This window comes from Panthera pardus, unplaced genomic scaffold (genome assembly GCF_024362965.1).
Source record: "Panthera pardus isolate Hobbes unplaced genomic scaffold, ASM2436296v1 HiC_scaffold_24, whole genome shotgun sequence".
NCBI lineage: Eukaryota > Metazoa > Chordata > Mammalia > Carnivora > Felidae > Panthera > Panthera pardus.
Window position 1 is genome coordinate 106,001,123 of NW_026526810.1, and position 15,680 is coordinate 106,016,802.

Consider the following 15,680-nt stretch of genomic DNA (forward strand, 5'->3'; position numbering starts at 1 on the left):
TGTCAAAATCCAGTTAACTATATTTATGTGAGTCTATTTCTGGGCTCTCTATTCTGTTTCACTGGTGAAATTATCTATTCTCTCACTGATACCACACTGTCGTATTACTGTAGCTTTATATTGTCTTGAAGCCTGATAGTTTCAGTCCTCCAACTTTGTTTTTCTTATTCAATATTATGTTGGCATTATGGGTCTTTCTGCCTTTCCATATAAACTTTAGAATCGATTTGTGTATATTCATAAAGTAACTTGCTGGGAATTTGATTGGATCTAGATCAAATTGTGAAGAATCAACATCTTGACAATAGTGAGTCTTCCTATCTTTTACCATGGAATATCTCTTCATTTATTTAGATCTCCTTTGAATTTTTTCATCAGAGTTTCCTCATATAGATCTTGTATACACTCTGTACAATGATCTTGTTCATTACCTAAGTGTTTCTCTCTCTCTTTTATAAGCTTATTTATTTATTTTGAGAGAGAGAGGGAGAGAGTGAGAGAGAGAGAGAGAGAGAGAGAGAGAATCCCAAGCAGCGATTTCACCAACAGTGAGATCATGACCTGAGCCAAAATCAAAAGCTGGATGCTTAACTGACTGAACCACCCAGGTGCCCCCACCCCCCTCACTTCTTTTGATGCCAGTGTAAAATGTTGCATTTTATTAAAAAAATTTTTTTAGTGTTGTATTTATTTTTGAGAGTGAGAGACATAGCACAAGCAGGGGAGGGGCAGAGAGAGTGGGAGACACAGAATCCAAAGCAAGCTCCAGGCTCTGAGCTGTCAGCACAGAGCCCAAGGTGGGGTTTGAACCCATGGACCATGAGGTCATGACCTGAGCTGAAGTCAGATGCTTAACTGACTGAGCCACCCAAGCACCCTAAAATGTTGCATTTTAAATTTCAGATTCCAGTTGTTCATCACTGGTATGTAAGGAAACAATGGATTTTTGTACATTAACCTTATATCCTGTCTTCTTTTGGATTGACTATTTTTTTATAATTTCATTTTACCTCCTTTGTTGCCTCATTAGCTATAATTCTTTGTTTAGTTACTTTTCTGATTTCTTTAGGACTTATCTTTAACTTACCACAGTCTGTGTGAAACTTAGAGTAGCCTTACTCTAGTTGTCATACATTTTACTTACAACAAAGTTACACATTAATTATAAATCCTACAATACAGTTTTGTTTAATCAATTATCTTACAATATATTTAAATAATAAGAAAGATATCATGTATATATTTACCAGTAACTACCATTTCCATTGTTCTTTATTCCTTTGTGTAGATGCCATCTACAATTTCCATCTGGTGTTATTTAACTTTTGCCTGAAAGACTTATTTTATCTTTTATTGTGCATTAGGTCAGCTTTGAGTGTCTGAAGAGGTTTTTATTTTACTTTTGTTTTTGAAAGATAGTTTTTCTGAGAATGATTTCTGGTGATAAATTATTTCAGCTTTGAGTGTCTGAAGAGGTTTTTATTTTACTTCTGTTTTTGGAAGATAGTTTTTCTGAGAATAGAATTCTGGGTTGACAGTTTTCTTTTTCAGTTTTTTAAAGTTGTTGCTCCACTAAATTTTACTTTTGTTGTTTCCAACTAGAAACTGCACTCATCTTTATTTGTGTTTCTCTGTACATAACACATTTTCCTTTCTCATGTTCCTTTCAATTTTTTCTCTTTTCATTGGTTTTGAGCAGCTTAATTATCATGTACCTTCATGTGATTTTTTTCATGTTTTTTTATGCTTGGGGTTTGTTGAGCTTTTTTGGTAGGTGGATTTATAGTTTTCATCAAATTTGTAAAAATCCTGGCCGTTATTTTTTCAAATATTTTTTTCTTCTCTCTTTACCTCCTCTTCCTTGGGGACTCCTGTTATATATATATTAAGTCACTTGAAGTTGCCCTATAGCTCACTGATGCTGTTTTTGTTTTTGTTAAATTTTTTTCTGTGTTTCATTTTGGATATTCTCTATTGTTATTCCTTCAAATTCACTAATAGTTATTATTTATATCTGTTGCTCCTAGTTCCTATTGTGTTTTCTCGTTCTTCATTGTATAATCAAATTCCATCCAGTGTATTTGTTATTTCATACATTGTATTTTTTTATCTCTAGAAGTTTGATTTTGTTTTGTTTTGTTTTAGTATCTGTAACTTAACTCTTAAAACGCATGGCATATAGTTATAATAATTATTTTAATGTCCCTGTCTGCCCATTCTAGCATCTTTGTCAGTTCTGAGTCCATTTCTATGGACTTTTCTCCTCATTATGGTCTTAGTTTCCTGCTTCTTTGCATGCCCGGTTATCTGATTGGATACCAGACATTGTGAATTTTACCTTCTTGGGTGCTGTATATTTTTGTCTTCCTACAAATCTTGAGCTTTGTTTTGAGATGCAGTTAAATCAGTTGGAAACAGTTTGATCCTTTTGAATCTTGCTTTTAAGAACAGTTTTGGTAACACCAGAACCATTTAGTTTGAAACTAATTATTGTCCACTATTAAGGCAAGACCCTTGTGGGTACTGTTCCCAGTGCTTCCTGAATTATAAAGTTTTCTCAGCTGGTTCATGGGAATAGCCCTGTGTGAATGCCAGATACTCTTCTCTATACTCCTTTGAGATCATTCTCTCCCTTGCCTCAAGTGGTTTCCTCACATGTCTGCACTAATCAGCACTCTGCTGAATATTTGAGGGAGACTCTCCACAATCTCTCTTGTGAACTCTGGTGCCTTGTTTTTTCCAGATCCTCAGCTTCATCTCCTTACTTCAGGGAGTCTGGACTTTACTTGGGTTCCCTCTCCCTGCACCATGCCCTGGAAATTCTTTCGAGGCAGCAAACTGGGGCAGTCCGTGGAGAGCTCTCCTTGTTTGTTTTCCATCTCTCAGGGATCACTGTCCTTTAGTGCTTGATGTTCAGTGTCTTTAAAAAAAAGTTTGTCTCATATGTTTTGTCTTTTAAAAAGCTTTTTGGTTGTTTTAGGTGATAAGGTAAATTTGGTCCCTTTTACTCCATCTTGGTCAGAAACAAAAGGGCTTCTTTTAAGTTTTCAAAGGTGGTTTTAGCAATGACCGATAGCAAAACAGGGAGTCTCTAAGTGAAATATCCATGATGTTTCATCATAAATTGAAAGTTTGGAAGGAGAATTAATCTCAGAATTACCCTTTATCTATTCTTCCTTCTACTCAGATCCTTCACAAATATCTCCCTAATGAAATTCCTCTCATACATTATTGACCACATTGATGGGTAGATTATTGAATCTGGAAGGAAAAGATGTACAAAAGTCACTAGAGTTGTAAGTTTCATAGAATCTATTATGTAAAAAGGAAATGGTGCAAAGGGAACCAAGTTGGTATCATTGCACAGTATTTTAATTTCTTTTTAAACATTTTTTAAAATATTTATTCATTTTTGAGGAGAGAGAGAGAGGGAAGCCAGGAAGGGCAGAGAGGGAGACAGAGAATCCAAAGCAGCCTCTGAGCTGTCAGCACAAAGCCTGACACGGAGCTCAAACCCACAAACCGTGAGATCATGACCTGAGCTGAAGTTGGACACTCAACTGACTGAACCACCCGGGGACCCCAGTTTCTTGATACCAGTAAATAGTTGTGATATTTTTGTTTTTGCTTGTTTTTCTTTTTTTTTTTTTTCTTTTTTTGTGCTTCACTGGGAAGCCCAAGTGATCTTTGGCAAGAAAAGAAGCAGGGAAAAAATATCAGAAAGTTAAAGAAATGTGATTATCTCCTTCCTGTTCTTACAGCCCCTATAATGTCAGCCAAGTCAGTAAATGCTTGCAAAAATCCAGCTGGAATGTGATAAGGTAGTTGTTGCAACTGCTTTCTCCTTTTATAGATAGTTTAAAAAGTAGAAAAGTTCAGTGAAAAACAGCAGTTAGTAGAATGCAACTGTGAATCTAGTAGAAGTGTGAGTTTCAAATTGACTAAGTCCTCAGAGTAGATAGAGGCCCTTCTAAGTTTGACTAGCAACACACAAAGACCTGGAATTCATCTGCCCAGTTTATGTGGTTAATTAGCACTTAGAGTTTCCTCAATAGGGGCGAGTGAAGTAAAAGCTAGATAATATCTTATAAGATCTTTTTTTTTTTTTTTCTGTCTTGTACTTCTTGGAAAAGGGGCTTGGACTATTGAATTGGAAGGGAACAATTAAAACAGACTTTAAAATGAAGCCCTGACATGCTGGCTGCTTGCCTGCTCTGTCGGGGCAGCTCTGGTTCCAGGGAGACAGAATGCCTTTTTGTTTGTTTGTTTGTTTCCAGACAATTTCCTGCGTCATCACATTTTTTTTTGAGCCAAGTGTTTGAGGTTGGTGATGTTGACAGAGCCCTGGAGAATGGAAGGAGTTCATCTCCACAGACAAAAGCTTTGTATTTCAAGTTTAAAAATTCCAGAATATTTTTCTATTATATTGCTATTCTTAGTTTTTTTATGCCCCTTTGTGGGGGAAGACTGGTCTCCCCTGTATCTAATTTTCAGCCTTTAGGTGGGTCCCTCTTGTAAGTCAAGAAAGCACGTTAGAAAAACCATTCCTCTTGGCATTTATGAAACTTGCAATAGCGTATCTTGCTCTGCTAAGTAGTACATGCAGTATGCCCAGAAGGCTTAGGGTTATTATTAGTAGTAGTAGTGGTATATGTTCTATATTTATTCATATTTAATTTCACTATAATAGGGTCATTGCATACCAGGTGACATTTATTCAGGAAGTATTGGGGAAAATATAAAATATAGTTGAGCTATAATGAATTATGATGATTTACATTTATTAACAAATTTCCTTTTATTAGTAAGTCACCCAAGACTGCTTTTGACAGTTTGAAAACAGAAACGTTGATACTTTTTTTTTTCCTGGTAAGATTTTGAACTCTTTTAAGTAAAGTATAAACTCTTGTTCAGAATTAAGTCCTTAACCTGTCTCCATAGCACCTCTGATTGAAAGAAGTTGTTGCAGTTTATAAAGGACTTATTTGTGGTAGGTGGAGGTGGTGGTGTTGGGGAGGTGGGAATTGGGGGAGGAGGGAGTATGAAGTACCCAAATATTTATCTAGCTTCTATTATGTGCCAGGGGCTAGGCTAGACATCTGTATGTTATCCTTTTATAAACTGCCATTTCTGAATCTATGAAAATGGCCCTCATGATTAGGTGGGATTTAGAGAAGAACTAGAAAATATTATTTTTTTAACCTATACTTATAAAAGAGTGCTATTAAAAGCTCATTTAATGTGAGTGCTTCTTTTTCTTCCTCTGATTTAGATTTAAACTCTTTTTCTATAAGCTAATCAATACACAACATTCTTAAGCATGTTATATGAAAGGAGTGGCATTATGAAACGTGGGGACATTACATAGAGTAATACAATAAAAGGTAAAGGATTAAGTAGTCTAAGAATTTTAGAACTAAAAATAATTTTCAAAACCACTTGGACCATTAATTTTATCTGGCAGTCGAGAAAACTGTTGCCCTGAAGCATATCAGCCTTGCCCAAGAGAGCCCATTAATGCAGACAGAAGAGAACCTAGGTTGTTTAACTGCCAGTTCACTCTTCTTTCTACTGTATCCTAATTCTGTTTCCTGCCTTACTTTAGAAGCAGCAATCCACACGAGCTTTACATCCTGAATACGAACAATAATACTAGCAATAACAAACTATTATGTTTAAAAATATAGTTTACACCTCTTGGTTGATTGTTGGTTGGTTTCTGTTTGGTTTGTCAAAAGGCTTTAGGGAGCCAGGTATTAGATAGGTCATGGCCTCACCTATTATTTTCAAAATTGGAGAAAAGTAATTCTAGAAGAATCCCCTTAGATAAGCTTTTAAACTATGCATTTAAATGTGTAGGTAGTTGTACTCTCTGCTATGATGGTCCTAGAAGACATTGCTCAGGTCACAGCTTATTATTTTTGAGGCCATAGAAAGGGAAAGAGGCTTTGCCCTGATGTATCCCATGAAATGAATAACAGGCAACATTTAGGGAAACCTAGTTGATGGAGACTATTCTCACCACACTCTTTCCATGGCCCTTTTTCTCCTTCCCCCACACCATTTAAACTCACCTTGACTAAATGCAATGAACAGGAACCATTGTATGAATCGGAAGGAAAGTGTCTTAAATATATGAAGTTATAATGACTTGGTAAGTGCTATAAAAATATTCTGCAACTGAGTTAGAAATTGCATCATCCATGCCTGTGGCACTATGGACTGGGCCCAAACGGTGTAATTCTCCAGTGTAATACTGAAGTAATTTTTGCATCTGCCAAGTAAATAGTTTAAATTTCAAACCTGTGAAATGGCAAGCTATAATTGTTCAATTCCAGTGAACCACAGGTGTATTTAATTTCCTTCCTTTACTTCTCGCTGTCTTTTTTAGGTAGGCCGAACCAACTAAATAAAGATTGTGCTCTTGTATGAATCTACAAGGTGAGCTTTAAAGTCAGTCAATATATTTGAATGCCTACATATTATAGAGCGCTTTTAAAAGTACAAACTCCTTAATAGAGTGAAAGTCCATTTTATTTAGAGAAAATCATTTTCACTCACATATGTTATAATAATGATAGAAGTGGCATATGGTAATGACAGAGCATGGGGAGTCAGAAAATATGGATTTTTGCCCTATTAATTTTTCATTTGATCTGGCTTGAATCATTTCCTTTTTCTCTAATTTTTGTATCTGCTAAAGGTGAATAATACTTCCACTCACCACATAGAGGTGCTGGGAGAATGAAAGATAAATTCTCCAAAGCACTTTGAACTGCTTAAAAGAAAAACTTTTAAAAATAAAAGTTTATTTTGCTATCTTGTTATTTCTTATGTTCAGATACCACAGTAAGTGTTAGAAGAGGCTTGAAAGGTTTAGCTATTTTTCATAACCCTTTTTTAAAAATTTTTATTTAAAAAAATTTTTTTAACGTTTATTTATTATTGAGAGACACAGAGCGTGAGCAAGGGAGGGGTAGAGAGAGGGGGAGACATAGAATCTGAAGTAGGCTCCAGACTCTGAGCAGTCAGCACAGAGCCTGATGCAGGGCTCGAACTCACAAACTGCGAGATCATGACCTGAGCTGAAGTCGGTCTCTCAACCAACTGAGCCACCCAGGCGCCCCTCATAACTCTTATTTGTAGGTAAGGAGATTTGTTATAATTCCCTGTATTTTACAAACAAGGAAATTAAAGCCCCGAAAGATTTGTTTACTTTTGGGCCTAAAGTGAAAACCCTTTATGAGAATTGGGGCAAATTAGTGGGATTATAGATGTAGTAACATTGGCCATGAGTTGATAATTATTGAAGCAGTTAATGAGTATATGGGGGATCATTATACTATCTTGTATACCTTGTATATGTTTCAAATCTTACATAATAAAAAGTTTAAAAAAGATAATAGTACCTGTTTTTATTTACAAAGGCCTTTTAAAAAGCTACTGAGCCCCTCTGTCTCTGAGGCATGGAGAATTCTTTATTTCTTAGGTTCAGCAAAAAGGAAAAAAAAATTGAAAAATATTTTATATGTATGAACCTGTGAGCACTGACATTGTAGTTTTTCATATTCAATTTTTACATTCTATTTCCAGTGCTTTCTAAACCACTCGCTGCTTTTGGAACTTTTAACTTAATATGCTATTTTAAAAGAATTAATAGATTATTTTTTTTTTCTTATGCCTGTTCTAGACACTTGTCACCTCTTTGTCATCATCGATTTTAGATTTTCATTTTCCTATTTCTGGAAATTGTTGGGAATTATAAGCAGTCACTTATTAACTCGATTATTTTATGCTTCAGTGGACTTGTCAGTGGGTGGCCTGTGAATTATGTCAACTTTTAGAGACACAGATCAACCATGCTACCCTATACTCATGACAGAAAGCTGCTGACCTCCCCATTGCAGGCAGGATCTTATAGTCGAATAGCATTTGAAATATGTGAAAGCACTCATATTGAACAAACAAAATCACCCTCAACCTGGGTTACTTTCACTGGTAGACTTGAATGGTTAACGCTTGTCATTTCATAAGCTCCTAGATAACACAAATGCTGAATTCAAAATACAACATATTTGGTATCATTTGTTTTTAGGCATCCAAGGAAATCAAATTTAGAATGTAATCACAGAACTTTAGAGTTAAGAAAGATCTTAATGATCATCTGGTATAGCCCTTTCAGTTTATGTTTGAAAGAACTAAAGATTTGAAAAGGCCAGATAACTTGCTCAGTTACATACCTTAGTATTGGCAGAACTAGAACTTGAACTTGAGTCTCTTAGCTTTCAATTCAGAGTTCTCAGCTGGGTTGCCTCTCAAATGTGTTTAGATCCTTGATGTTATTTGTGAACACCAGAAATGTCTCTGCTTCTTACAGTTTAGAAATTTTACTCTACTTGGCAACACCATGCTGAACCATATTGAAGCTTAAGGCAAGATGAAAATTCAGTGATACTGATCCTGTCTAAAATTCTGGTATTTTCTGCATTATGGGTTTTTGGCATTAATTTTGATTTCTAAAAAATTGCATTAAAATACTATTTTATCTTGATTACTGGGTTTTACCAACCTCTAAAATTTTGCAGCTGAGGTTGGTGCCTCACTTGATTCACCCTAGCCCCAGCCCTGCTATTTTTATTTAACCCTCTAACTCTATAAATCCCTTCTTTCAGCCTTCTGGCAATAAAAAAAGAAAAAAAAAATCAAGCTATGGAACATTTATACTGAAAGCAAGCCCTTTCTGTTAGCCACCTAAAAATGATGGTAACAAAGAAGACAAACCAGAATTTGCATGTGCTATTCATTGACTTGATTGAAGGTAACTTAAAACAGCAATTTTTGGCTCTATGAGTTTAAGCTGTCTTAGAATGTCTCCTAGGTTATTGAAAAGAGCTCAAAACCAAGTCATGGGTTCAATTTTCTGATCCTTCTCTGTATTGTGTTTTGAGCTCTTATGTAATTATGTTTGTTTTGATTTCTATAAATTAAGAATCAGGGAAGGAAGCTCTTTATAGGCCTATTATGTTCATTATTTTACTTGGTCTTCTCAACAGCTGTTTAAGATAGGTAACTTATTGGATAGGACTATTTTGGTTCCAGATGGTAAAACAGAATTCATATTGACTTAAGTTAAAATAAAAGGGAATTTGCAGCCAACCAATGAAAATCTAATGGGTAGATCTGACTTCACATATTAACACATTTCATAAGGGTTTGGTCTCTACATCTTTCCAGTCTTTTCTCTGAAGAGTTGGCTTTTCCACACACAGAAGCCTCAGGCTTACTCTCTATGAGTTTAGTAACTTCAGAAAGGGAATAAGTTTTTCCTCATTGCTCCAGCAAAAGCCTCGGAATTGGTTATAATTGGCCCAGCATGGATCACATGCCTATCCCTGAACCACTAATTAAAGCTCAGGGGATGCAGGTATTTCATTGGCTAAGTCTGGTTCAATGCTCAATCTCAGAGCAGTGGTTTGAGAGCAGGAAAGCCCTTTCCCTTACAGGAAGAGGGAACTTCTTAACGGCTTACCCCCAAAAGGGATGCTGGATGGCAAAGACAAATGTCTATTAGGATCTTATTCGCATTTCACTAATGAGGAAGTTGAGGCTTGAGACGCCTGGGTGGTTTAGTCGGTTGAGTGTCTGACTTCGGCTCAGGGCATGATCCCACCATCTGTGGGTTTGAACCCCGCATTGGGCTCTGTGCTGACAGCTTGGAGCCTGCTTTGGATTCTGTGTCTCCCTCTTTCTCTGCCCCTCCATTGCTTGTGCTCGTTTATTCTCTCTCTCTCTCTCAAAAATAAATAAACATTTAAAAAATATTTTTGTAAATGAGGAAGTTGAGGCTTAATTAACTAAATTTCCACAAGGCTACACAGCTGAGTGATTAAGTCCTAATTTTGACCCAAATCTGCCTAACTCTAATTTCTATCCTCTTTTCCCCACACCTTGTTGTCTCCCTGGAATACCACACTCCTTCTCCTTACGTTTCTCCAGGAAACTGTGATGGTTGCCATTTTTCTATAGCACTTTTCCATCAGGGTGTGATTTTGCTGCCAGAAGAAATTTGACAAAGTCTGGAGACATTTTTGGTTGTCAGAACAGTGCAGGGTGGTTTGAGGGGTGTTGTGAGTAGAGACCATCCTGCAGTCACAAGCCAACCCCCACAACAGAGTTACCCAGTCTAGAATGTCAACAGAGCTGAAATTTGAACATGCTTTACAGTTTTCATTTCTAGGCTATTACTATTAACATAACTTTTGAAAGAAAGATGTAATGAGGAGCAAGACTGAAATAATTCAACTATCTAGGTACAATTAAGTAACTTCTCAATTAAGGGAAACTGCTTTATTTTCATAGCAGCCAATTTTAGAATACTGCATTCTCTTACTTAATGGGTAAATTGAAATAGCACATATGTGCCTTTAAAAAAACTGTTTTATGCAGGCTTTAGCTAACTTCACAGGCATAATTTTTTTCATTCCAAAGCCATATAAATTTTCCTCAAAATGTAGATCTAGGGATATTTTAAATCAAATACTGAATACTTTTAAAACAAATATATAAGTTTGTCTTGGAAGCCTTTTAAAGATTTCAAATAGAAGATTCTATACCAGGGGACATATTTTTAGAACTTTCAGGCAAAGCATTTTTTAAATTGCTGATGATAATAAGAAATTTAATGATTAAATAAGAGGTTTAATTTAATAAGAGATTTAATTTCTTTCTATGAGCAAGTGCTTTGTAAAAGAATAACGAAGGCAGAAGAGTGCATTTAATGTGTTATAGCTGCTAGTTTGGGGGTGTGACACTTCAGAGAAATCAACCTTCATGTTCAATGATATTAAAATGGATCGAACTGTCCACTTCCCTGAGACTACAAGGGAGTTCTGAATGGTGCAAATCTGAATTATCCTAGGAAACTTATGTTTCTATAGTTCACCACAGACAGTGTTCCAGTAGAATAACCCAATGTTTAGGGGGATCCTACACATTGCATTCACATAAGAAATCTTCCTCAGTTCATCAAAATCAAATTTATTATTGGAGTTGGAAGATTGGGGGTTTAGCATTTTCTGATTTTGCCAGTTTTCCACAAATAGTTTTTCAGTGTTATGTTCCAAAAACCTCATGACTACATCCATGGAATCCATTCCTCTCTCAGGTTCTTTTCAACCTCATCAGACCCAACCCAGATCAACAACATTTTCTCTGATTTCAACCAGATAATTCCTATTTGCTTTGATATCTCACATGGAAAACCCTCCTCCCATCATCTCTCTTAATCACTTGAGGTTCCTTCAGCTCACGCCCGTCCCCACTGGCTTGGCTTCACTCCCTCACCTGACCGAGCTGCCTAATCCAGGAAATACGCACTGGTTTTCTATTTCTTCTGTTCTTCTGCCCTCTCTTGGGGCCTCTCTTCCCTCCCCTGTATTATCTTTTTTCCCTCATGTGTTACTCCTACTTCCTTCTGTTTCCCAAACTTTATTTACTGGCTCCCTGTCCTGAGACTTAGCCGTTTCTTAGTTCATGACCTCATCTCCTAAGGTGTCTGTTGTCTACCCACTACACATATTCTAGTAAGGTATGTATGTACTTGGAGGCCATCTATTCGTTGTTAATAAACTAGTTTGTAGTTTCCTAGGAAATAAGGCAGGCAGCTTCTGATCTTCAAACCACCCAAGGTCTTAATCACTAAAATGCAAAGCCTTTTGTCACATTAAGATAGGCAATAATATTTGTCTGCAAAAAAATGTCAGAAAAATACTTTGATAAATGGTGCTGGGTAAAATGTTATAATTTATTATTATGCAGGCCTACTATTTTTCTTGAGAAGAAATGTTCTTAGAGATTTGGAATTTCTTTTCTATTAGCATTTTCCTGGTGCTATCTGAAGTTTACTCCTCCCCATAGCTTTGTTATGTAAGTTGGTATTCTCTGTTTTATAGAGCAGAGAGATGAGAAGTCACTTGACTAAACAAGTCATTTGACCTGTTTAGAATTTCACAGCAAGCTAATTGCAGAGCCCTTGAGTTTCCTGTGTCTTAGCTCCCGTGACATAAATATAAAATGATTTATTTTGTATTGCTTATTGATATGAATGCCTTGGAGCATTTCCTTTCCTTTAATAAAATCATGAAAATTATTACCTAGTAAAGAAATTGTTAGAATAGAAAAGAAATGAACTAGACACAATGTACCTGCATTTGATTACCACCTTTTCAACTGACTGGTAATGGGGGATGTTGTTTCCTAGGCTCTCCTTTTGAATTGTGAAAACTGTACTCATTTTATTCTGTCTTGGTGATGTTCCTTGAAGCTCTTTGAGGGGAAAAAAAAAACTTGAAGTGCAAACTGTTATTATTGATTAACTTAAATGACCCTTGTTTGTTTGCAAAGCTCCCAGTGCTTTCTGGGACAGGTGCTCCCATTGGGGAGCATTGTGGAGTGTGGTGGGAACCAGCCGTGTCACAGTAATTTCTTTTGGATTTCTAGAACTGTTTTTCTGTTGGGTTGAAATGGAGAAACAGCTTGTGGAACTGCTTTTGGTGCTGCCATGAGTGTGTTTGGGAAGAAAGAGTGCATTCCGATGGAATGTTAGGGGGATGTTAGCTGTTCAGGAAAAATAACCCTTACCAAAGTTAATGGCTCCCACTAGCATTTTCAGTAACATGTACCAGATGTGAGTAGTTAATTATTCTCAGATCTGATAAGTACCTGCCAGCCAAGGCTAATTTTATTTTCAGTAAACAGTGGCCAAAGGTCCTAGCTGTTCATTTGATAGGATAGGGCCTGTTTGCACTTATCTATTAATAAAAGCACAACACTCCTTCAGTTTTCCTTTCCCAGGGCCAGATAAAACATTTCAGACACTCAACGTATTTGTCTTCGTAAATCAGACAAAGTAAACAAATCTGGTAGATTAACTTGGTAAACAGAGTGGTTAAGTGTTACCTTTCGAGTTTAGCTCAACGCCATATAAATAGCATTAATCGCATGGTATTTTCAATAACCTTTATGGAGCAAGACAGAGGGTTTTTTTTCCTCCCTCTCAACCACTAGGAATACAGTGTGTTTCTTAAGTACTTTCAGATGTCCTTCTGTAGGGAGATTTGAAAATCACTCTAAAATGAAATTTCTTTTGTCCCATTAATAACACATTGGGAACTTTGCACCAGTTAACATTGTATATAAACCTGGAAACCTCTGTGATTCATCTCGGAAGGAAAGTAAGACTGCACAGTGGCGTGCAAGCCTTGCCAGACAGAGATAACAGCCATTCAGAGGTTATTGATTTGGATGGAGCAGTGAGAAAAGGGTCAGCTTTTACAGTGGAGAGAGGAGTAGTTAGGTGGAAATTCAGACTTTATTCATCCAGATTTTTTCCCTTGGGCAGAGAGTCCTGTTAAGGTCACAAGTACTATTTATTTTGTGATGTAGATTCTTGACTTGCCAGAAGTGGCATGAAACGGATCAGTTATTTCACACTAGCCAGAAAGACACTATTATCTCAAAGTAACTTCCAGTTATACCAAGGCTCAACTAGATGTGCACGATGACCAGGTGGTATGATATAGGGCTCCAAGTCTCATGCCAGCTCTCAGTATCATCTTGTCCACCTCATTAAACTTTCTTTTTTTAGTAATGATCAAAACAACTCTCTTTACCAAGATAGAGTATCTTTTGCATTGGCATTATACTTGAAGTTGCAAGTACCTTATAAAATTCTTTTTAGTTTTGCATCATGTGTAGTAATCCACTTAATTTGGTAAAGATGGTACATAAAAGAAATAGCTGAAAGGCCTTAGAGAAAATTCCCACCCCGCACCTCCAGCCCTGCCCCTCCAATGATCTTTGCATTAATATCTTATTCTATGAGAATGGCTGGCATGTGCCATGAATATAGTGCCAGGTTCCTGGCAGTACCATCCTAAAGGTGACCGATGATGGTGACAGTGTTGAGTGAAGACCAAGAGTCTGGATATCTGTATTCAGTTTCCAGCTTCACTTTAATGACCTGCTGGGAGAGCACAGGCACATTGCTTCTACTCTTTTGGTTTTAGTTTCTCCAGCCATGCCATGAAGATACAAGTCTTAGTCCATTTCCCTACCTGACAGGCAAGTTGTTAAAACTGAGGAGAGAAAGTATAAAGTTCTTATAGCCTAAATGGATAAAAAGTGCTATAACCAAGGGGTAGAAAATATTTATCCAGTTCAGAAGAGTAAGCCTTTGGAGTAAAATTTTTCTGTGTTAATATTTACTAGTCTTGCATATAACAATCATTTGCCATATTTAATGTTTTTTTTTCTCTTTTAATTAGACCCTGAGCATAGTAAAATCCATGGCATGACTTTTAGAAATTGTTTTGTTATCTGTACCAACACTTCAATTAAATATTATATTTTTAGCTATAAACTAAGGCACGTCTTCAACGTGTCCTTGGTTTTAAATGATCTGGGAATACTTATCTGGTGGCACAGGCTAAGTAAAGTAGCAGCAAAGAAAGTGTTTAGAAAGTGTTGCCGAATTCGTAATTCCAGTTAGCCCCAATCTGTTAATGATTCTCAAATCTGTATTTCTTCCGTAGATCTTTTTCCTGAATAAGAAAAAGTTCTACACCCATATATTTCAAGTAAGTATACAACCTCTCTATCTGGATGGCCTATGATAATTTCTACTCAATACCTACAAAACTTAAGTTAATATAATGTTCCTGAATTTCCTCACTCTGTGAATGGAAGCACCCTTCTCTCAAGCCACAAAACTCTCATCCCTTCCCCTCAAAGTCTATGGATTTGGCTCTCAGTATTTTATGCCCCTTCTCTCCATCGCCCTGTTACTACCTTAATTGAACTCTTGCTATCTGTCACTGGTTGGCTGCAATTGTCTTCCTGCAACTAGATTTATCCGATTGCTGTCTATTCTCATACCATTTCCAGATTAACCTTCCCCAAATGCAAATCATAAAGTGTTACTTTGTCACTTAAAAAAGGTTAGTGGTTTCTTGTGTCCTACAGGACAAGATCTAAACTTATATTGATTATTGAGGTCTTAGTGATCTTTGCCTTGTTTCTGGCTTCGAATCCTCTTGTAACCTATGCCCCAGCCACATTGACAGTTTATGGGTTCCTAAACATCCACATTGTTGAACACTCTACACTCTTCCCAGAGGTAGGACTCAGTTGATAGATTGAATGGATGGATGAAGTAAACCTTATGACCATATCTACCTGTTCAAATCCCACTCCCTTTTCAGTATTGAATGGAAATGGCCTTAAAAAGTACCCAGATTAAGGGGCACCAGGGTGGCTTAGTTGTTTAAGCATCCGACTTTGGCTCAGGTCATGAGCTCACTGTTTGTGGGTTCGAGTCCTTTGTCGGGCTCTGTGCTGACAGCTCGGAGCCTGGAGCCTGCTTCGGATTCTGTGTCTCCCTCTCTCTCTGTCCCTCTCCTGCTCACACTCTGTCTCTCTCTCAAAAATAAACATTGAAAAAAATTTTTTTGAAGTACCCAGATTAAGATTTGATAGGTGTACTAGGTTTTTATTTACTATTCATATGATTGAGGGGGCAACAAGAATGTCCTTGTAGCCCCTCCACCTACCCAAAGATTTTATGGATAGTCTGAAATTTCACCATGAAGACTCATTTGTTAAGGTTCTGATATTCCATTTAT

The 15,680-nt window shown here is 36.8% G+C and overlaps 1 protein-coding gene across 8 annotated transcripts in view; it reads left to right on the forward strand.

Moving 5' to 3' along the window:
• Positions 1–15,680, forward strand: part of RAD51B (RAD51 paralog B) — a 640,680-nt gene that overhangs the window by 272,279 nt on the left and 352,721 nt on the right. For 7 of the 8 annotated variants that reach the window (XM_019451449.2, XM_019451443.2, XM_019451447.2 and 4 more), the window contains exon 8: positions 14,592–14,636. The exons of the other annotated variant lie outside the window; for it this stretch is intronic. In XM_019451449.2, the coding sequence (XP_019306994.1) occupies positions 14,592–14,636 (45 nt within the window). The remainder of the gene's footprint in view (positions 1–14,591; positions 14,637–15,680) is intronic. 8 annotated transcript variants of the gene reach the window in all.